The sequence below is a fragment of the Motacilla alba genome, chromosome 13 (genome assembly GCF_015832195.1).
Source record: "Motacilla alba alba isolate MOTALB_02 chromosome 13, Motacilla_alba_V1.0_pri, whole genome shotgun sequence".
Lineage (NCBI taxonomy): Eukaryota > Metazoa > Chordata > Aves > Passeriformes > Motacillidae > Motacilla > Motacilla alba.
The window spans coordinates 10,219,259-10,240,786 of record NC_052028.1 but is presented as its reverse complement, the minus strand read 5'-3'; the positions used below and the strand labels follow the sequence as shown (position 1 = coordinate 10,240,786).

General features: G+C 46.1%; 1 protein-coding gene across 6 annotated transcripts in view; it reads left to right on the top strand.

Annotated features, from left to right (window-relative positions):
• Positions 1 to 21,528, top strand: part of KLHL3 (kelch like family member 3) — a 49,038-nt gene that overhangs the window by 18,387 nt on the left and 9,123 nt on the right. For all 6 annotated transcript variants that reach the window (XM_038150008.1, XM_038150006.1, XM_038150005.1 and 3 more), the window contains 7 exons: positions 5,454 to 5,616; positions 8,225 to 8,334; positions 13,191 to 13,307; positions 14,310 to 14,459; positions 16,996 to 17,113; positions 17,852 to 18,049; positions 18,926 to 19,027. In XM_038150008.1, coding sequence (XP_038005936.1) covers positions 5,454 to 5,616; positions 8,225 to 8,334; positions 13,191 to 13,307; positions 14,310 to 14,459; positions 16,996 to 17,113; positions 17,852 to 18,049; positions 18,926 to 19,027 — 958 coding nt within the window. The remainder of the gene's footprint in view (positions 1 to 5,453; positions 5,617 to 8,224; positions 8,335 to 13,190; positions 13,308 to 14,309; positions 14,460 to 16,995; positions 17,114 to 17,851; positions 18,050 to 18,925; positions 19,028 to 21,528) is intronic.

Genomic DNA, 21,528 nt, shown 5'->3' with positions numbered 1-21,528 from the left:
CACAGCTTTGGGTCATCCATCCATCCATCCATCCATCCATCCATCCATCCATCCATCCATCCATCCTCCCATCCACCCACCCACCCATCCATCCATCTGGAAGGACACCTCAGCAGTGCCTGTCTGTGCTGTTTCAGCAATGTTTCTTTGCAGCCCTGCTTGAGCACAGTGAGAATTTCTCTTTTCCCAGCAGGTATCTCCTGAGCTCTCCTGTTTCCTTGTCACATGTTCTGAATCTGTAACTGGGCAAGGATGCTTTTTTAGGGGAGTTCTTCAGACTTTCTCAGTAGCTGGAAGAAGCAATTTCTGGGTGCAGGTGCCAGGTAATGTCATTGTAGAAATTATGAAAAGAAAAAATAAGTTGCTCAATGGCATTGACTGAACAGATGCAGCCAAGGTATCAAAACTTGTGAATAAATGAAAAGACACTGTCTTGTCAGTGAGAAAAATAAGATGAGAGCAGGATAGAAATGAGAAAAAGATGAACAGTAAAGGTAGCATGGAGTGAAGAATGAATGTTCCTAGGCTTGTTTGAATGCTGAACAGTGCCCAGCCCTTCACAACAAGAAGCCTTTTAACAACTTCTTTTGTTGTTTCTCTTCTAATAGAAACCTGTATTGTTTTTTGCTTTTATAGGCCTGGTATGGGCTCAGGAAGTGAGACTCTTTTTCTAAGCACGTATTTCTGTAGCTGATTGTGCAATGGAATGACACAGTGTCTTTTTTTTTTTTTTTTTTTTTTTTTTTTATGGAAGGATAGATATGTGTACCAGGGGCCTGTATGGTCAGTTCCAGTCATCATCTATGGAGTGAGTTCCTGGGGGTGGCCATCCAATTCCTTGTCAAGATTATGTCCCAGATGTGCAGGCAAAGGGGATTTTCAGCTCATCCTGAGCCCATGTGGAGGGAATACTCTCTTCTAACCCTGCTGGGGTACGTGGGTGAGAATTACCCCAACAAATGCAATGTGCTTTATCTATTGGAGCTTCATTCTTAGAGTGGGATTTCAACGCAGTAAAGGTGCAGCAGTAGGAGGGCTCAGGGATGATGGATGATAGAGAGGTTTTACCTGTGAACATATATTTGGGATTAAGCCTCCCACTTGTTTGGAAGGCATGGAGCAGAGACAGAATTTCTGTCTTTGTTGCAGTCGTGTTGTAGTTTCAGGAAAATCCATCCTGGGATTTCTACACCTGCTGCCTTCTGTTGTTCCTCCTCTGTTGCATCCCACGTCGAGGTTGGTTGTAAATTTTGATATGCATGATATAAAGACCTCATTCATTTGAAGATGGAGTGTGATACATTTATTTAGAAGGAAGTTGTATCATGCAGTTTTTGTGAAAGGAAGGAAAACCTAAAGTGAGTTTCTCAGGGAACTTCACAGGTGCTCAGTGATCTCAATGGAAATCATAAACACACACCAGAGCACAGGGTCTGCTCCCTACATGTGTGGGGTAGCTGGTGCTTTTAACGTATGAATTACCTGAATTTTTCAAAGAGGTCTTGGTTTTGCAGCTGAAGTGGTTACAATGCTGCCTGCTTTCCAACGCTGATATCAAACCTGCCAGCTCAGTGAGGGAGAAGCTCTGCATGGTGTCCTTGAGCAGAGCTGAATGAAGAGATTTGGGAGCAGGCCCTTCCCTGTCCTAGGCAGTCCTGGGAAAGCAGCTGGACGTCTGGCTCTAGACAGTGAATACAGTCCCTCCTTAGTGTGTCCCAACCAGCCTTACCTATGACACCTCATTACTGGCAGGCAGCCTCAGAAGTGGCTGTCTTAACTGGCTCAGAAGACCCAGTTAAGAAAGTCATTATCATTCAGGTTGTAATGATTCCCTGGAAAAGGTCCTGATTAACGTGGTTCACAATTAAGTTGTTAGGAATGATGTGCCATGGACCACATGTGTGAGGTGTCCTTGTGTACTGCCACAGTTTGAGATATGGCTCATACACGGAGAACAAATCTGAGATCAGCTGTCTGGAGGAAGTAGATATTGAACCTGTCTGCTTTGCAGGCACAGTAATTGTCATAAAAATGTCTCAAGAAAAGAGGAAAAAAGATTTGCTAGGAGCTGCAATATTTCTGTTTCAGAAGTGCTTCTGCACCTCAGCTTTCCCTGCACATTTAGGAGTTCACAGCAAGGAAAGAGAGTTCTCTGGCAAGTGCAGTTTTGATGATAAAGGGTTTATAAATGGGCCAGCCCATCTCTCTTCCCCCTGTTCAGTCTAAAAGCTTCAGCTGTAGTAGGTGCAAACCCAGGATGAGGCACAGCACCTTTCAGCAATAAATCAGGGCCGTGTTCCTCCCTGGTGCCAAAGCTCCTTGCTGTGCATCTCCCTGGGGTGCAGGGGTTCCTGGGCCATTGCAGGGATGACTCCTCTGGGCTGGGGGCCCTTCCTTAAACCCATAGGAAGTCTTTACATTGGCTCAGCCTTATAGAAAACTGAGGAGAAACTTGTGGATGTGGCACCAGAACACTGTGTTGTGCCTGATGCATGTCTTAACTTCTTTATTTCACTGTTTAACCAAGGGATGGTCTGTCTGAAGTTGGAGAAGGTAGCTCAGGAGGGAAGCTGCCGGTTGTTGCCCTGTTTTCTCTCTCATCTCTACATCCTTTGCCGTCTCCTGCTCCTGACAAGGTTCTTTGCCTCCCTGATGCTGTCACACCTTCTTCTGTCTGGGCTATTTCAGCTCAGGTGGAGCATTTAAGTGGAAGTAAGTGATCAGCCTGGGAGCAGCTGGGGTGTAATAAAGCCTGATTGCCACCCTTGCACTCAGAAGCCACATTACGCTAATGTCATTTTATCTCCACTATTTGTGCTGTTCAGAGCAGCTTGTTTAAAACTGGTATTTTACCTGCCTTGCAAGCACAAAATCCATTTGTTTCTCTGGTCACGGGTTCCCCTGGGCAGGTGCCTGGGAGCTGTCTTCCTGTTTGGGCAGATGTGCAGTTCCAGCTGTGGCCCTGGATGTGCAGCTGAGGCTTGCAGCCAGTACTTTTATTTGGCTTCCAATTTGATCAAATTGTCAAAGCTGCTTGTAAGCTTTAATACATCCCCTGCCTGGGGGAAATGCTCCTTTCTCAGTTTTGCAGAGCAGGAATGATGTAAGTCAACTTTTGGCCAAGGCTACCTGTAAGGCTCTGTCACAGTAGGGAATTAACCCCAGCCTCTGCAGTCCAGCATTAATGAACCTTATCTATACAGAGCACTTTTGGCTGAAAGATGTTTCTAGTTTAGAGACCTCAAAGGTCTATGGAAGTAATTGTCCAGGCAGTGTTGTGTGAAACTTGAAATCTGCGTGGAGTCTGCAGAGCACAGCTGGTGAGCTCGATGTTATATGTGTATATACCTCTCTGGTGAGCTAGATGTTATATGTGTATATATCTCTCTCTAGACACACATCCCATAGATGAAGTTCTGGACATAACTTAAGCAAAGCAGTCAGTCTCAGTAGTAATAGCTGATAATTTTGATATGGTTTCAAAAAACTTTTGATTTGGAGGCAGATCTGGTAGAGAAGCCAGCTCTCACAAAATCGTTCATGGCTGGTGAATTCAAATATTAAAAGCCAAATCCAGACCCATGTGAGCGACTTGCCTGGATATTAATGGGGTTGCAGTTTGGTCCTGCTGCATGTTTAGGCAGGGCATTTCCTCTTGTTATTTCTAAAGGAAACAGACTTTGTTCTCACGGAAATCCTTTGCTTGCTTTTTGCCTTCCCTGGTAAAAACAAGATGAGTGTTGAGACGTTCAGCTGGGAAGCAAGAAAGACAAAATCCCCTCATCTCTTGATAGGCTTTTTATATCCTATTTCTGAGAAGTGCTGTATGATAGTGCCCCTTTCCTGAAGGCTGAAGTGGTGTAAGGCTCCTGCACTGCTTCTCAAGCCAGCACAGGCCATGACAGCAGCACTGGTTTGTCCAGGGGCTGGTGCATGTGGGGATGGTGAGTTCCTTTTGGTCTGGAGGCCACATCCCAGGCACCAGAGGTAAGCAGCCCACCTGGGCTGGCAGGGATGCATCCTGGATGGATAGGGGTGCACAGAGGAGGCTCTGGCTGGTCTGTAGCCAGAGATGGTTTGCATGGAGTCTGACTTGGCTACCCAAAGCCTTTATGTAGCTCAGGTGTTCAGAAACGGTTCAGCTAGAAAGAAAGCGGTTCACAGCCAGGTTTCAAAATCCTAGAGCATTGCTATCTTGACTTAATCAAAGCCACAAACTAATCTGCTCCTGGCATCAAGAGGCCTGGGCCAAAACAGGCTCCTGGGTTAATTGGCTTCTCTTTTAATTGTTGCCTGTTGGGGTGGCTGCTTGGCAGCAGTCAGCCACTGTCAGCCCCTGGGCTGGAGTGGAACACAGCGGTCGCTTAGAAAGACCTGGAGCAGGCTGTGAGTGTCCTGCCCTGGTGTGAAATGGGACTGTGGTGGCAGGGACAGGGAGAGAACATCTTTATCCCTTTGCTGCCATCAGGATCCACAGAGGTGAATGCTGTTAACCTATTTGTTTTGTTTAACAGCTGCTTATTTTTTTTGAGTTGGCAATAACTTTCCGGAAATGTGTGCTCAGATGGTGAGCACAGATGCCCAGTTGGAAGGACACGTGTGAGGCAGCCAGAGCTATGGAAGAGCTGGAATAAGACACGTCTACAGTTGCTGTTGGACATAAGAAAGGAAGTAGCTGATGTCACAGGCTGTAATGTCCTGATGGATTTTGTTTTCCACTTCCTGTCCTTCTCATTGGCCTCAAAGGTGTTTTTTTCCCAGTAGATGTCACATTCATCATCCATTTCTGTCTCCTTTTTCTGTGCTTAGTTTTGGAGGTACAAAGCAGTACCTCATTTTCAGATGCAGCCATGATCCACAAGTGTCCCCAGCATTTTGTGTAAGTGCAAATGAGCTGCCGATTTGAATAGTTGGACCTGTCTTTCCCAAGAGCCTTGCTGTCACCAAAACCTGCTTGAGCTTCTGGGAACACCCCTCTTACATGACTGCTTGGGCACCCTCCTCACAAGCCAGTAAGGTTTTGTTGGAAGTAACAAAGTCCAGGGTTTTGAGGACTGCTGGGCTGCTATGGGTTTTGAATCTCGTGGCAATGCTTATAAATAATATAAAGCCCTTTGGGGGAAAAAAAAAAATCTGTGTGCAGGACCTACCTGCAGCAAAGCCAGAAATTCAGGAGCATCTGTGATTGCTTCTACCTTGTCCTCACTTTGCCTTGAGGTCTTGTGGGGAGAAGCTGTGAGAAGAGTTCTACTAATAGCTCAGTGTAGGATAGCCATTTTCATGTCTCAGAGCAGGGATCTTCTTCAGGAATATGGGTAGAGCCAAGACTTGAGCCTCCCTTCTCATAACCCCACAGGGACACGTCCCTGTCAGGAAGGGAATTGCCTCCAATCTGTGCAAGCTGGGAATCACTCCTCATTACTCACTTTCATTCACCTCTCATGCCTTTGCAGGTTTTGTTGCCAGCTGCCAGTTTATTGCAACTGATGGATGTTAGAAAAAACTGCTGTGACTTCCTGCAGTCCCAGCTGCACCCCACGAACTGCCTTGGCATCCGCGCCTTTGCCGACGTGCACGCCTGCAGCGAGCTGCTGCAGCAGGCCAACGCCTACGCAGGTGAGGGGAGGGAAGGGGGTCTGGCTGTGCAGCTCACCCTGCCTCCAGGCACAGCACCTCGGAGGCTGAGCATGGCCTGCTTGGTCTCTTCAGATTTCTGGTCTTAGAGCAGGAAGGGAATACTTTATTTAGTTCTGTGGTGCCGCAAGTTGTGAAGTGCGGTTTGGTTGGAGGGGAGCACCTTAGGAGGTAAAAAAGGAGGAGTTTAGGAGGTAAAAAAGTTTGATCCTCTGGATCTCAGCTCACAAACAGTTCCTGAGCGTGATCCTAGCAAGCTCTTGGTGTGCCTGTTGAGCAGATCAGTGTTGGTGCTGGTGTCCTCCCCATGGACCCTGCCCTGGGAGAGCAGCAGGCACTGCTGGGCGATTCCATCCTGGGAATAAACAGCACTGGGCAAAGTTAAATCCTGGGGTGGGAGCTGGAACACTCAGCTGAAATTGCCATGCAGTCTGAGGCTCTGATCTGTGCAGCAATGGCCCCTTAGCCCAAGGGAGGACAGACAGGCTCGTGTTTCTTTGGGAGTGGATGTGTTTAGTTGCAATAAGTAGGTGCACACAATGGCTTTCAGCATTTCTCCTCTACGTCATAAATGTAAAGCTTTTTCAGCCAGCCCCAAGCTCTGAATTGCCCAGCACTTTCCAGTCTCCTCCAGCAGAGTTGCCCTTGACCTGTGCTTGGGAGAAGCTGATAGTTTTCTCCCAGTTTGTTTTTCTGTTTTCTGATAATTTGTATAGGGACACATACACCTGCTCTTTCCCAGAGCACCTGCTCTGTCCTGCAACATTCTCCTTTTTAACAGTTTTGTCCTTAATTGGACCATAAGTAGCCTCAGTGGAATAAAAATGTATCCACTGAGTCCTCCCCTATTCTCCTGCAAATAAAACTAAAACCTTTTCAGCTGCTCTGGCTGTATTATCCCCTGGAGAAAAAGGTACCCTGGAAGGAATGGTTAATTGTATAAAAGCTTGCTTGTAATATCTCATTATCCTTGTTTCCAGGCCCTGTTTAATCTTTAACCCAACAAGCAGTGCATTCACTGTATATTTATTTGGTTGTTTGGCAATTAGAAGGTCTGCTTTGTTGTTTTATTGGCCTTCATAGGTCCCAGTTAGTACAGCAGCCCATGTAATGTTAATGGAACTCCATTAATAAAAATACCATTAAAATTCTTTTCACTGTGTTGTTTATGTAACAGCTTTAAACCAAGACAGAAGTCCCCAAGCTCAAGAGTCCATGCATTCATGAGCTCAGTTACTTGAGAAATGCTGAGCTCTGGCCAATGGATAACTTTAGTAGGTGAAGGAGCCTTCTTGATGCAGGCACCAGTTCCTTTATTAAAATCAGTAAATATTCTTCCTTGCTTCCAACTAATAACGAGAGCTCAAATACCTTTCTGCTGCCAGATGCAAGTCCAGAATGAATGAATATGAGATTTTGCCCAGAAGTCAGAGTGCATCCAGCTTATTGTGTGGGGAGTGTTTCCTGCCTCTTAAATATTTAAGGCCTAGAGTTCATCAGATCATATGTATATTTCCAGCATAACAGAGTATTGAATTTTATCCACATTCAGCTATTTTTAATCACAGCCTTTGGCTTAGCTGTGGGGTTTTGGTCCTCAGTAGAGCAAGGAGGGTCTGTGACTGGGGAGTCCAAGTCCAGAGCCCAACTCTGCAGCAGCAGCTTTGCTGAGGGGTTATTCAGAAATCTCCTCCAAAAAAATCTCCTCTCTGGAAGTTATGCCAGCTCGTGTCCCTGTGGTGCTGCTTTTTGTCAGGCAAAGCACTTTGCAGATGTGAAAACTCGAGGCAGACCTTGCTGCAGAGAGAGCTTTTTGGATACAGGAGTCTGAGCTTCTCAAAGCTACAGAATTAGAACTTGAAAGAAGCTGCTTCAGATAAAGTGTCTGAGATTCATGTTTCTGTAATTCAGCCAAAGATAAATGGGACTTAGCAAGTGACAGGTGAGATTAAATTGGCAGTATATGTAAGAAATTCTTGCAAAACTAGAATTGCTGCAGCTGGCTAATGACATATTTGACCTAGAAAATATTTTTTAGGAAGTGATTATTTCATGTGCCTTTTGGCTAGATATAAAGCTTGACAGATTGGATGATGCTCAGTCATAATTCTTCCAGTTTGGGGTTATATTCATGCTTTTTGTTTCCAAGTGGCTCCCAGAGTTACAGTATGGAGAGATCTGGAGGCAAAAAAGGGAGAAATAGAAATTTGTACACTTGCAGGCTGAAGTGGAAAAGGGGAAAACTGCTGGGAAGGTGGATGCTGTGGTGGCCAGGTTATTTACTCCTTTGGACATTGGCCCTTGTCTCAATTGCCACGTCTAACTGTATTTGCCACAGGAATATTCTCAGTTGCTTTTCAGAAAGTTTATTATAATTTATGGAAGTATTTCATGGGGCTGGTGCTGCTTGAAATAACATCAGGTTTCTTTACGCTGCTCTGAGGCTGGTTTCTGTCTGTGCTCCACTCACAGCTGCTGTGGGTCTGTTTTGGGTGCTCAGAGCTGTTCTCTGAATGCTGTGGGCCTGCCACTGACTGAAAACATGGATTTCATTATAATTTTCTGTTCCCCCTTTTTGTTTGTTGAACAGAGCAGCACTTCCCTGAGGTGATGCTAGGAGAAGAATTTCTTAGCCTTAGTCTGGACCAGGTTTGCAGTTTAATATCAAGTGACAAGCTCACAGTCTCCTCTGAAGAAAAGGTACAGTAAATTGTATAGCAAGAGTGAATGTAAGAATGCTGGAGTGTTTCTAGATCTTACACCAGGAACTGTTATCATGATATGCTCCTTAGGGGCCATTCTCCAACAGAGATCATGTGGAAAGGAAAATTAAAATAATGTGAATCCTAAAAGCACATAAAAATGACCTTCACTTGGTTGTTCTTTGCAGGAAGTTAAGACTCTCAGATCCATATCATGCTAAAAGCCCTGGGGCTCAGAACCAACTACTTTCCCTCTCTGGAAAACTAGGAAACTCCCATCTGCTGTTGTGTAAAGCATTTAATACCTGCTGTAAAACCTCCAAAAAAAAAAGTGAATTTCATTAGGCGGGGGAGGAATATTGGCTTCTGTTGCATGTGGGCTAGAAAAAACAAAAGGAAGCCCAGAACCAAAAGGAAGGAAGGAAATGTTTTTCTAGTATCTTCAGTGTTTTTAAAAAAAGGGGGAGAAAGGCACTGGTTGATACTGTTTTTGTGGTTGAACGTTCAGCACATCTTGTGAAGTCTGGGGTCCTGGGGAGGAGGGTGAGCAGTGGTTATGGTGCTTGGTGAACTCCAGCCCCATTCTCTGTCTGAGTTTCTTGTGTGACCTGCTGCAGGTTTCTGGGGACAGGCACATGCCTCCAGTCCTTCAGCTCATCTCCAAATTGTCACTGTGGGGAGATTGTAAAGTCACAGAATCAGTAATCTCATTAAGGTTGGAAAAGACATTTAGGATTGTTGAGTCCAGCCACTAATCCAGCACTGCCAGGTCCTCCACTAAACCATGTTCCTAAATGTAAATGGTCACTTGTGAGAGGCTACAGAAGAGCTTGAGGGTTGTGTGGTTTGTAATTTCAGGGTCTTTGTTGGATGCCTGCATTTGGGGGGGGCTGCGGCTGGACCTGGGTGTGGTGGTGCTACGCATCCTCATGGTGCTCTTCTCCTGCTCAGCCCCTCTGGGCTGCAGACACACAAGTGCTTGGGCCCAGAGGGACTGTAAAACTCTCCAGAAATCCTGCTCCATGTGAGGTGTGGCCACAGGGGTGCTCCCTGCTGGTCCTGAGCCAGCAAACCCGGAGGCTCCAGGCGCGTTCCCGCAGGCGCGGGGCTGGCGGGGGCTGCGAGGTGCCACTGGGGCAGGGCCAGCAAGGAAAACAGCAAATGGCACAAACTCACAGCAGAATCCCTCTGCCTGAGCCAAGCAGCCTGCAAAGGGAAGTGCAAGTTTAGTAACCAATTTTTTCCAGTCCTGTGCAGCATTGTTCAAAAGCTTTTATTGGCCTTGCGCCCAGGGGAATCAAAATGCTCCTTCCCTCATCTGAGCTTTACACAATCAAACCCAGTATTTCTTTAGCTGACTGTAAAAGAACTTGTAAAAGAAAAGATTGTTGAGAATGCAAGGCAGTGGAAGGAAATGTAAGCATAAGCTGCACGTTCAAAACAACAGACCTGAATAACAGGAGAGAGGCAGAAAATGGGAATGGAACATAAACATGAAATGTACTGGAGTTCAAAGAAGTGCTGGAAATTGAGGACAGACTCGTAGGCTGCTGTTTCATGTTAACTTCATGACAGACAAGCCATTTTCCTCACTTTTATTCTTCCTATCTGCGAATGTTTCAGATATATATTATATAAAAGTACATATGTGTGGATACCAGTCTATACATACACACGTATATCTGTGTGTCTGCATGTGCAAAGTATTTCAGAAATCTGGCAGCTTAATTGTCACAGCCAGATCTCACAAGGAGTTTTCTCATTCCTCTTCTTGCTGTGCCTCACACGTGTTCTGTACCTGTGACCAGAGCATTGCCATCCCTGGATCACTGGGAAGTGTTAGAGCCAAGTCCTGCCAGGATCAGGGAGGGAGAATTGCCCTTGGAATGCCTCAGGAATTTGTGTGTTCTCCCCTTCCTCTGCCACCCTGTAACTAATACCAATTGGCCTAATAAAATATATCCTTATCTTCACCAATTTTGGCTTATTTATACCCCTAAGCCATCAGGAGGACAAAAATTCTCTGCTAGCACAGAAATCTATTTTAATTGTCAAGTGGTGACAGTATTTTCTCATCACTCAAAGATTCTTCTCCTTTCTCTTCTGTCCCCCTTGTTGTACCAGCCTCTGCAGTCACACAGGCCTTTTGAGAAAAGGGCAGAGGTTTGTTGTCCCTGCTTTCTTTTTGCAATGGTCAGTACAGTACAGTGGAAGACAGTTTTATTAATGTTTTCTGTACCTGACCTAATTGGCTCTTTTTACTCTTTGCAAGCTAAAAAAACCATATAAAAATAATATTTTTTTTTAAAATTTACTAAAGATGTATGAAGTGGAGGGACTTGAGAATGATCTTCTGCCAACTCAGAACAGTGGCTGAAGAAATTTTTTAGAGGGTTGGGATTTTTGGGTTGTGGATTCTATGCAGTCTGGTAATTGATTCATTGTCTCATGCTGCTGACATGCAGCAGAAGCTGATGCAAGGTTTGGCCCTCACTCTTGGGAGTCTCTAAGAAATGGATTTTTGGCTGAAGAGACTGGGAAAACATCTGGGCTTGCTCTTTCCTCAGGCAGTATGCAGAGAGAGGATATTCCAGGCTTCTCCTCCATAGAGTGGGAAATTTACTTCTCCCAAGCTTGGGACTGCTCCTGCAGCCAGGCAGGTGCCAGCTGCTACTTCAGCCTGTGCCTCAGCTCTAAATCAAGCTGTGTGGGCAGCTGCTTTGCCCATCCCACCCTGGCAGCAGGTCCTGCATGGCTGGAGGGTCCCAGGAGAGCAGCAGCAGCTGCTCGGGGTCTGCAGCAGGCATGGCAGGGCTGGAAACAGATGTGGCCTTTAAATAGAGATATTGCTGTCTTGGATTAAAGCCTTTTCCCCTTCTCTGAAATTAGGAATCAGAGCCAACGGAAGGTGCCAGAATCGGATTTTTTTTTTTTCAAAAAACTAGTTATTTTTAGAGTAGGCACAGCAGGGAAGCATCATTGCTTGCCTGACTCAGGAGTGGACGCCAGCACCGTGGAAGCATCTTATTCCTAGTGCATATTCCTAGTGCACATTTGCCTTACCTTCCTTTAGATTTGCTCACTGTCCTCCTGACCTGTAGCTGGGTATGTCTCAGCCCTGTAACCCATTCTTCAGGTCAGCCTTTGTGTAGAAGAGGTCAATGAAAAAAAAGCCTGTTTGTCAGCTAAATATTTGTTTTATCCTCCTTCCACACTCATTTACAATTAAAAAAACCTCACAACAACCCAGTTTCTACTTTAAAGGCCTCACAGCCAAAGTTAAAATGTTTGTTTGCTTATTTATTTTAATTTTAAAATACTTAAAGTCTCTGCAGTAGTTATTCTCCTCAGCATTTGCTGTGGTTTGATTACACCACTCCCTGTTGGGTTGCTTAAATCCTCATTGCAGTGTCCTGAATTCCAAACAGTTCAGCAGGAACTTTGTTGGCACAGGAAATGAGGCTGGTGCTTTACTGCATTTTAAAAGCATATAGTTCAGCCTAAGAGGAAGAAACCCCTTTCTGCTCTGCATCTCCTTCATGGCAGGATGTGTCTGCCAAGGCCTCCTGCAAGTACATTTACCAGCAACAACTGGGGACTGAAAGATGGTGCCCTCATTTTTGGTTGATTTTGTCAAATTAGTGACCTTGGACCAAACTAAATGCTTTCTTGGGGAGTGATGGGCAGGATGGAAAGAAAGAAATAATTATCTGTGCAAATTGGCCTGACCATTTGGTGACCCTGAAAGGAAGCTGAAACCAAGGGTGCTTGCCTGGCATGCTGGAGGGAAGGGCCAGGGATGCCTTTGGGGGAAGCACGGGACACATGGGGTCTCTGCTCAGCCCCCCTGAGTAACTGGACAGTGAGAGAGCTTGGGGAGTGTTGCCTGTAGATGTGGCTTATGTGTCAGAATTTAATTCTGTCTCTGTGGGGAAACTCCACTGCAGTGATCCAGATCCTGCTGTGCAGCATCCCAGACTGCACCAGCCCCTCTTCCTGCCTTGCTGGGTGTTTCAGGAAGCCTTTCCCACTCCCGGTGACATTTTTAGGCCTTTCTTTTGTGAGCGAGGCTCCCAGTTACATAAGCACATGCATATTCATCCAGGAGCCCACAGAGGAGGCTTCTCCTGGCCTGTGCGCCGCCAGGGCTCTGCCCATGGGGCTGTTTGTGAGCACTTTGTCACGGGCTCCAGCTCTGGATGCTTATCTCAACCAGCTGGATCTGGAAGTAAAACTAGATTTTGGTTCAGACCAGAAGCCCAGTGTGCCCTTGTTCCCCAGCTGGAGTATCTGAGTATTTTTAGCAGGGAAATGCAGGCAGTGCAGAGGCTCCGTGGCTGCAGGCAGGGCTTGCCCTGTGTGTGGGGGGAACTTGTCCTCAAGACTTTTTGGTTTCTGGGGGCTGGTGGAACTGGTGCAGTGATTAAATATGAGTGTAGTGACTTTACTGTGTGGCCAGGCTCCTGGAGGAGAGAGATCTCTGTTATCAGGAGTAATTGTTGTGGCTGATTTCATAAATAATGTCCAGTGCAAATGTCAGCAGGCTCATTAAGTTTCCTGGCTGCCTTCCAGTGCTAATGTCCAAGAAGTATATGATTGTTCTGGACATGCACTTAGCTCTGGGAGTGATACAGCACATCTAGATGTGAAGCTGCTTGTTAACATGCATGGTCAGCTGTGCTCATTGCTACAGTGCTGCTTGTGCTCTGTGCAGCCACAGCTTTTCCATCTGTTTGCTAGAGATCTTGCACCCCTTTCCTCTGATGCTCTAAAATCACTATGCTGCTGATTTTGGGTGGGTGTCTCTGCCAGGAAGTTGTCTCTTGCCCATTTAATTGTACTTTATCTGTGCAGGTCTTTGAAGCCGTTATCTCTTGGATAAATTATGAGAAGGAATCTCGCTTAGAGCACATGGCTAAGCTGATGGAGCATGTTCGCCTGCCCCTTTTGCCCAGAGATTACCTGGTACAGGTTAGTCTGCAAAGAAGTCATCAGTACTTGCACTTAAGCTGCTGGTTGCTCCTTAATCAGTGGCTTGACTGTTTGTGTCTGAGATGAGTAATTTGGTCTGTTGCTGAGTCTGTAAACAGAAGGATAAAAACAAAAACTTGAGTGGACTCTGAAATCAATGTGTGCTTCAGAAACCTTCTTGAAAATGGGACCCGTGCTCTGCCAGGCAATTCTGAGAGCAGAGCTGCTGTTCCTCTAGGGGAAACATTGATAAGTGAATATCTTGTGATTTTTCACCCTGAAAATACTGAAGTGATGGTGTTACAAGCTCGTGCAGCTTTTTTCTGTCATGCACAGGCAAAACATCATAATGGAAACACATAATGTGTGATAATTTTGGTTTGAGACGTGTGCTGTGCATACATATGGGTCTGTGTGGCTGGCAGGGGAGGCACTCTCTGACTCAGTCTGACTTGGAGATTGTTCTTCATAAATTAATTCCTGGCATCTGGGCCTAGATAATGAGCTGAGAATTCCCAAAGAAGGGCTTGGCATTTGGGCTCTTTGACTACTATGCTTTTATCATATGTCTAAAAAAATCAATACAATTGGCATAAAATTGGTATTCACAAGATGAACCCATCATGGTTTTGCTTTTCTTTCATCTGTATCTTCTAATGGAATAACAGATACTGCCTCTCCTTAAAAATTCTGACTCAGATAAGAGAAATCACTTACTTTTTATCCAGGCTCCTGGTGAATTCTCCTCTGCTGCATCAAGTGTTTGGCAGAGGGTGATAAAATACTCAATTCTTGTGAGTGATCTTGGGAAAAAGTGAGAAACTTGAATGTTACTGCATGTGCTTCTTTGGGAGGAGCTGGAAGTCTGTGTTTGTCTCCTGCATTTTTTTTCTGAAATGTTGGTACATTTGAAGGGAAATTCCAGGTTACATGTTCTTTCCACAAAGCTCCTTGTGACCTGTGCCAGTGTAAATGATCTTTGGTGTGTGTGCATGTTCTCAGACAGTCGAAGAAGAAGCTTTAATCAAGAATAACAACACCTGTAAAGACTTCCTTATTGAAGCCATGAAATATCATTTGCTTCCTCTGGATCAAAGGCAACTAATAAAGAATCCCAGGACAAAGCCAAGGACCCCTGTTAGCTTGCCAAAGGTAAGCTGAGCTTGTCACTTCGTGTCACCTCACCCCTGTGCCTGGTGGCATTTTCAGTCCTTAGACAGGAGCTCGAGACCCTGCTGTGTTACTTTTTACTGACTCCGTGGTTGTGCTTGGAAGTGTTTTACTCCCTCTTCTGGCATTGCCTATGCCCAGCAAGGAAACACAATTAAGTTGGATAAGCTTAGATAAACCCTCAGGGGAAGGAGAATCTCTGCTCTTGAAACGTTTTGTCAGCCACAAGTGGCTGGGGCTCGCTGAGCTGTGGAGTGGCTCTGGAGTGCCGGGAGGGCTGGCTGAGCTTCTGCTGCCTGGTAAGAGTGTCATGGAGGAGGGTCACAGTAGGTGTCTCTTCCTTTCCTGTATCCATAATCAGAAGCCAGGAAAACAGGAAACAACAGCACCCAGCCCCGTGGGCAGGAAGTCTGAGGCGAATTTCAATGGACTCAAAGCAGCAACTGAATAAATAATCCTTGTTACTCCCCACTGCAGGCGTGGGATGCTCCAGCACCACTTTATTAGTGAAGAAAAAAATGACCACAAAAGGTTTTCTCTGTGCCCCAGAGATAAACACAGTGTGACACAGTGTCTCACAGCAGACTGCCACTGCAGGTGCTAGTAAGCATTTGGAGATTCCAGGACATCAAAACCATAGTGTGTTATTTTTCCAAGCACAAACAATAATGAGGTTGCTTTGTGGGACAGTGTATGAGATCTGTGCTGTTCCTGATATTTAGATACTGGACTGTCCATTGAGAATTTGTGGTTTTGCAGCGTGTGGCAGCATGTGTCAGTGTCCTTTCTGCCTGCTGTTGCTGAGATGAAGTTGGTAGAGCACAGCTTTGGGAGTATCATGAAGGGCTGACATGGCCCTTGTTCAAGGACTAAGGTAGTTAAGGATAAAAGGAACAGCAAATCAGTGAGTTCAGAAGTTCTCAACATCTTTTATATCATGACCTATGAGTGCAAACCCAAATCCTTCTGCAGGTCTCTCCTCCCTTCTTTTGAACTGTGAAGAAAGGGAAGGAGGTGATGATCTTTCAGCAATCCTGTTACTGAGAAACTTTCATCTGGCCTGTTGGTCCTGCTGATGAGGGATTATTGTCTGCTGTGGAATCCCTTAATTCTGTAATCGCGTGAAGCCCTGCGGCTTGCCATGGGAGACTGTTACACAACAGTAGTCAGGCTGTTAATTTAGACTTAATTTGGTTTCTAATATCATGTTCTCATCTTTGTAGATCAAACAGGCCACTATTTCCATGCTCTTCAAATTCTTTAAATTGCTGTCCAGCTCTCTGCTTTTAAAGCAACCCTGCTTGGAGTTGAGTTTGTTATCTGAGTGACCCCAAGTGATGATCTCATCCCCTCAACTACTCCCAGCTGCCTTGCAGAGGCTAAAGCCAGTTTTCCAACTACTCTTTATCTATATTTGAAGACCCGTTATCTTGTTTCTAGCTCCTTGGCCTTGTAAAAATGAGATTGTCTTGGGTGATGTTTGTCCCACTGATTTGCTGTGATAAGGGGAGCCAGTCCTCCCTCTTGATGGCTGTAGAGGGTTGAATGAAATGTGTGCTGAACAAAGTGCAGGTCCAGCTGCTTGCCAGTGCAGGTGTTTTGGGGGCTGGCTGCCTGTGCAGGTGTTGGTTTGCAGTGCCCAGCTCAGAGCCATGGGCACCTTGAGTGCAGAGCTGCAGGCTCCTGGCACCCGTGTCCATGGGGAATTTGTCTTCTGGCAGCAGATAGGGCAGATTTGGGAAGGACCACACTGCATGCTGCCCAGATCTTCTGGTCTTCTCACTTTCCCACTGGTGTCCACCCCTTGGTGTTGCTGGTAGTGGAGTCTGGGGCTGGAAGAACCCTTAGCCTGACCCAGCGGAGTGGTTCTTCCACTCCTGAGGTTGTCCTTGACCACCTTGGCATAGCTCTTTCCTACCTGTAAGGAATTCAGCGTTTAATTCTTGCATTTCCTTCAGTACCTGTGGCAGCCAAAAGCCTTAATGAAGCTGACAAATCACATCCTGGAGCAGCCCAGGCCCCCCAGGTCGTAACAGTTCTGGTGATTTCCCTGAGTGTCACCTTCCCCACAGGTGGCACCGCAGCTGTCACGTTTTATTTGCTGAGTGGCATTGATTATTTTTAGCACCTCCATGGAGATAATGACTAAACAGTGGGCTGCCAGTGGAGAAATTATGCTGGAATCTTCTTCACTTAAAAATACTTTTGCAGTGAGTCTTGGTTATGCTGTGGTGCCAAAAGGTTTTGTATTTCAAGGAGAAATTGGGCAAGTTGCCCACCTTAGACACAGTGAGGGAGGGTAAATGGGGTGGCTGTATTTAGCATGCATTAAATTGGAGAGCAATTTTCCCCCTTGAAATATAATTGCCTGAAATAAGTGTCCCTGCAGAGGCTTCTAGCTGGCCTTCAGCACGTTTTGGCAGCTGCTCTTGAGTGGGTTGTGGTGATGGTTTCTCTGCAGAAAGCAGCTGCCCGGGTTCATGTCTGAGGTTTTCTAGCTCTCCTCTTCCCTCTGCAGGTGATGATTGTGGTGGGTGGGCAAGCACCCAAAGCCATTCGCAGTGTGGAGTGCTATGATTTTGAGGAGGAGCGGTGGGATCAGGTTGCTGAGCTTCCCTCACGGAGATGCAGAGCAGGTAAAGGGAACTTTTGCTGCAACATTCTTTGTTTCCCTAATGCTGCTCTTCAGCACTGGATGGATGTTCTTAGTCCTCCCTTTAGCTTCCTCTCTGCCCCGGCCTCAAGCAGCTCTTTCTTTTTGCCATGCCTTCTTCTTCTTTCCCTACAGACATCTTTCGCTTCTTGTTCAGGTGGATGTCCTGCTCTCTAGTGGGGTTGCTCCTGCCTGTCAGCCCTGCCCCTGTCTCCCCTTCATCATCTCTCTCTCCTGGTTGTTCCTCCATCAGTGTTTCCTCTCCTCCTCCCCCGTTGCTATCTTGGCAGCCCACAGGGGTCCAATTTTTCTTGCTGGTTTGCTAGTGAAAATCAAAGGAGCTGAGTCAGTCCCTCTTGGTGCGGAGGAGTGGGTGATGGAGAGCCGATCTTTAAGTTGGGAGTGCTCCTCTGAAAACATCTGACAGGGCTGTGAATGTGGCTCACCATTTGGTGTTCCCTCTGGCTCACAGAATTACTCATTCAGGTGTGAACTCCATCTGTGCCTTATGCTGCCATGTTTTCATGTGCATTTCACCACCCATATGACACGTATGTTTTATCGCGCTCGACTTCAACACCGCAGGAAGCACCAAAGCCTCGCCCGCGTGCCGCTCTCCCCAGCCGCCTTTCGCACCCTGGTGGGCGAGCAGGATCGGGGCGGGTCCAGAGAGTCTGCTGTGAGTTTTGCTGAGAGTTTTGCCCCTCTCCCCTTTCCTCAGGCGTGGTGTTCATGGCTGGCAATGTCTACGCCGTGGGGGGCTTCAACGGCTCGCTGCGGGTGCGCACGGTGGACGTGTACGACGGCGCCAAGGACCAGTGGACGTCCATCGCCAGCATGCAGGAGCGCCGCAGCACGCTGGGCGCCGCCGTGCTCAACGACCTGCTCTACGCCGTGGGCGGCTTTGATGGCAGCACCGGTACGTGGCTGGGCAACCCTGACCTGACAAAAGGGCTTTCAGAGGCCCTGCAGAGATTGCAAAGGTTTAGAGTGGTTCTTGTGCCCTTCCTCTAGGGTTCTGTAGAGAGGGAGCCAGAAATGGGGTTTGGTGTGTGTTGTGACTACCCATGTGTGTGTTCTGACCTGTCAGTGATTGCAGAGAATCTCACCCTTATTATTTTCTTTTCCTAATTATTTTCTTTATTTCTCTGCAATAAAATTATTTTATTGCAGAGAATCTCACCCTTTATAATTTTCTTTCTTCTTATTTTTAGAACTGTGATACAGTTCTTTCAGCCTCATTCTCTGTATGATTATGCTTTTTCTGGGCTGAAAAGGGATTTTTTTTCCTTGTTTCAGTTAAATTTTTCATAGCAACATGAATAAAATACTAGCAATGAATCTTACAGGGTGTGCGTGCCTGGGATTTATCTTGGCATAGCTGCGTGTTTAGATTCACACCTCTGCCTCTGCTGTAAAGCTCTGCCACTTGGTTAAGCCCTGAACTAACTATTGCAGCAGGGTCTGGGGGAATTTTTAAACCTTTGCATGGATGTTTTGTAATGCTTGAAGGGATGTGGGGCTTTTGGGCTTGGAATTTGGACTCTGCTCACCTTGGTGGCCTCAGCACATTGGAGAGGCAGCAGTCTGAGGGCAGTTTTCCTAGCCACTGAAGAAGTGGCATTGCCATGCTGGTCCCAGCCTGAAAGGCAAGGGGTTAGGAAGTGGGATTGCAGGAGCATGGTGGGAATTACGGGCTTGGGAGGAGATGGAAGGCAGATGAAAGTGCAACACCAATCTTTTTTTCTTCTCTTTTTTTTTAATTAGAAAACCTGTGTATCCCCTTTTTAACTAGGTCTGGCATCAGTTGAGGCCTATAGCTATAAAACCAATGAGTGGTTTTTTGTGGCTCCCATGAACACAAGAAGAAGCAGTGTTGGAGTTGGAGTTGTGGAGGGTAAGAAAATGAGCAGCCATTTCCATCAAGCAAATGTTACTTGTCAAACAGAAGCCTGAATGGTTAAGTGCAGTAGGAGGGAATGGCAAGAACTGTTCCCTACACCAGTTGGGTAGGATTGATTTTATATGATGTAATTGCTGCAACTTTTTCCATTCTCCACTTTATCTTGGTGAAAAATCATTTGTAGCTTTCCAAGAGCCTCAGACCTGTATCAGACTAGCTCATGCCTCCTGTGAATGCAATCAGGTGTGTGCAGGTTTCTTTGAATCCAAACTCTCCTGGGCTGGTTCTGGCAGGTGAAAGCCAGTGCTGCTGTGCAGTGGGTGCTGCTGCTGCTGGCAGACGCTGCGTGGATGGAATACCCATCATGGAAAACGTGCTCAGCCAGGGAAACAGGAACAGAGTTTATCCCACAGCCCCAAGCTGGTGGTTTGGCAGGAATACTAAAACCTGTGTTTATTGACATCAGGCAGAGCTCTGCTGTGGTTTCTGAATGAGCAGGGGCTGATGATAGTAGAGGCTGTGGCAGCTCAGAGCAAGGTGGGAGGGCTGGCAGGGTGGTGGCAGCTGCAGGCACCTCTGGGTCAGCACCAAACTTGAGAAAGCTGGAACTGAGAAGCTTGGTTTGGACTCAGGAGAATGAAAAGTTTAAGTAGGAGCCATTTCTTCCTTTACAAAACCTATTCTGAAGCAAGTGAAAGGCTTTATTTGAACTTGTCTTTAGTGTGGCATAGCACTTTCCTGTTAGCGCAGCGCAGAGCAGCTTTGGCACGAGCCTTATTATAAACCATATAAACCATGCTTTACAGTGCTTTGGTTGGACCTGTTTGAGTGGGAAGTACATGGAATATGTTAGTGTACATGAAAGCTGTTTATGTGAGAAGAGCAAGGGAGATAAAGTCAGAATAAATAGTGGTCATTAACTTAAATTTGCATATTTAAGAAGCACCTCCTTCAAAATTGGCTCATGCTTGGGAAGCGCTGGGCTGCTGTCAGTCATTGGAATTTATTCAAGTGGCTTGAGTGCAGAAAAAATATTAAATATGGACCTGAGAGATGCATTTCTATGGACAGATTTTCTACTGGAGACTCATGAAATCCTTTTCCTTTACTTTTTTTGACAATACAAGTAAGTGTTGCATATGTTGGAGTCCATGATAAAAATAATGAGGGCATGTGCTGGGCACAAGAGCTGATCATACTGGTGTAGGGAACAAGCTGCAGCCTGCAGTTAATCCACAGGGTTCATCTGAAAGTGATAAAAATTGATCTGATTATCAATAATATACTGAAAATACCTAATAATCTATGCCAGCCAGGGAGATTGATCTTGTCTTGCTTAGATTGGCACTCTTGCCTGATTCACTGACAAATACAGGCAGGACTAACACCACAAATAAGAGTTTGAAATGTTCCTAGAGACAGGAAGATGCAGAAGGAGGTCATGAGTGGGCCTGAGGGAGAAAGAAAAGAGCCAGCCTGTTCTTGGAGCCTTGCAAACATCCAGAAACAGGAGGATGCAAAAGCCTAAGGCTGAAGATAACTGCTGGTGGGAGTCTTGTGCGTGCAAAGAATTGCACAGCTCATTCATGGCCAGGCTCTGCTGTCATTGATTGAGAATTGATAGAATTTCTAGGTTTTGTACAAAAATTTAGGTTAGGATTTTTCTACATATTTGTTGAGCTTTTTTAATTGTTGTTCACTGTAGCATCTAGAAGACCTGGACTTGAGCCAGAATGCCTTGTGCTGGCTGCTTTAGTAAGAAGAATCCTTCTCTGCCCAGAGAATTAACTGCCTCAATGCAAAACAAGCTGATAGATGATACAGGGAGACAAGGGGAGAGGATCAGTCAGGCCTGGGAACAGAGGACACAGTAGAGCATCAGCCTTGTTTCATGTATGATGCAGTCCCATGATATCTGATGATGCTTCTCTGGTCTCAGTAAGTGTGTGTCTATCAGCTTTCAGTGAGTTGAGGCAGGGAGGGCTGGATACCCCAGGAGGCCCTGGGGTGTGTCCTGTGCTGTCATCCCTGGGCATGAGTGACCAGCTGGCCTCAGCTGGTCACAGCATCTCTGGGTTTCCATTTGGCCCAAGTTGTACAAAGTCAGGTCTGGGTTTCTTTGCAGGTGTTATATTACTATAAGAAACTATTTAATATTTATTGCTCATGTGGAGCTGTAATTAATGTGCAGTGACAGCCTTTGACAGCACACCTGAACAGGGGGAACTCTCCCTCAGCAGAACATGCCTTGATAATCCCTCTTCTCCTGGGCCAACAAGTAATTTGGAAAACCCTCTAGGCAGCTGACTTTTGATTAAGCTCTTGTGGAGTATCCTTGTGTTGCTGACAGTTTAACAGTTTTACACAATCACTCCTGTGGCAGTCCACTCCAGATGCCTTTGCTAGGCTTTTCCCCAGACATCCCAGCACGTATATGTGGTATTTATGAGGTGCCTTGGATGATGGAAGGAAGGAATCTGATTCCATGTTCTTAG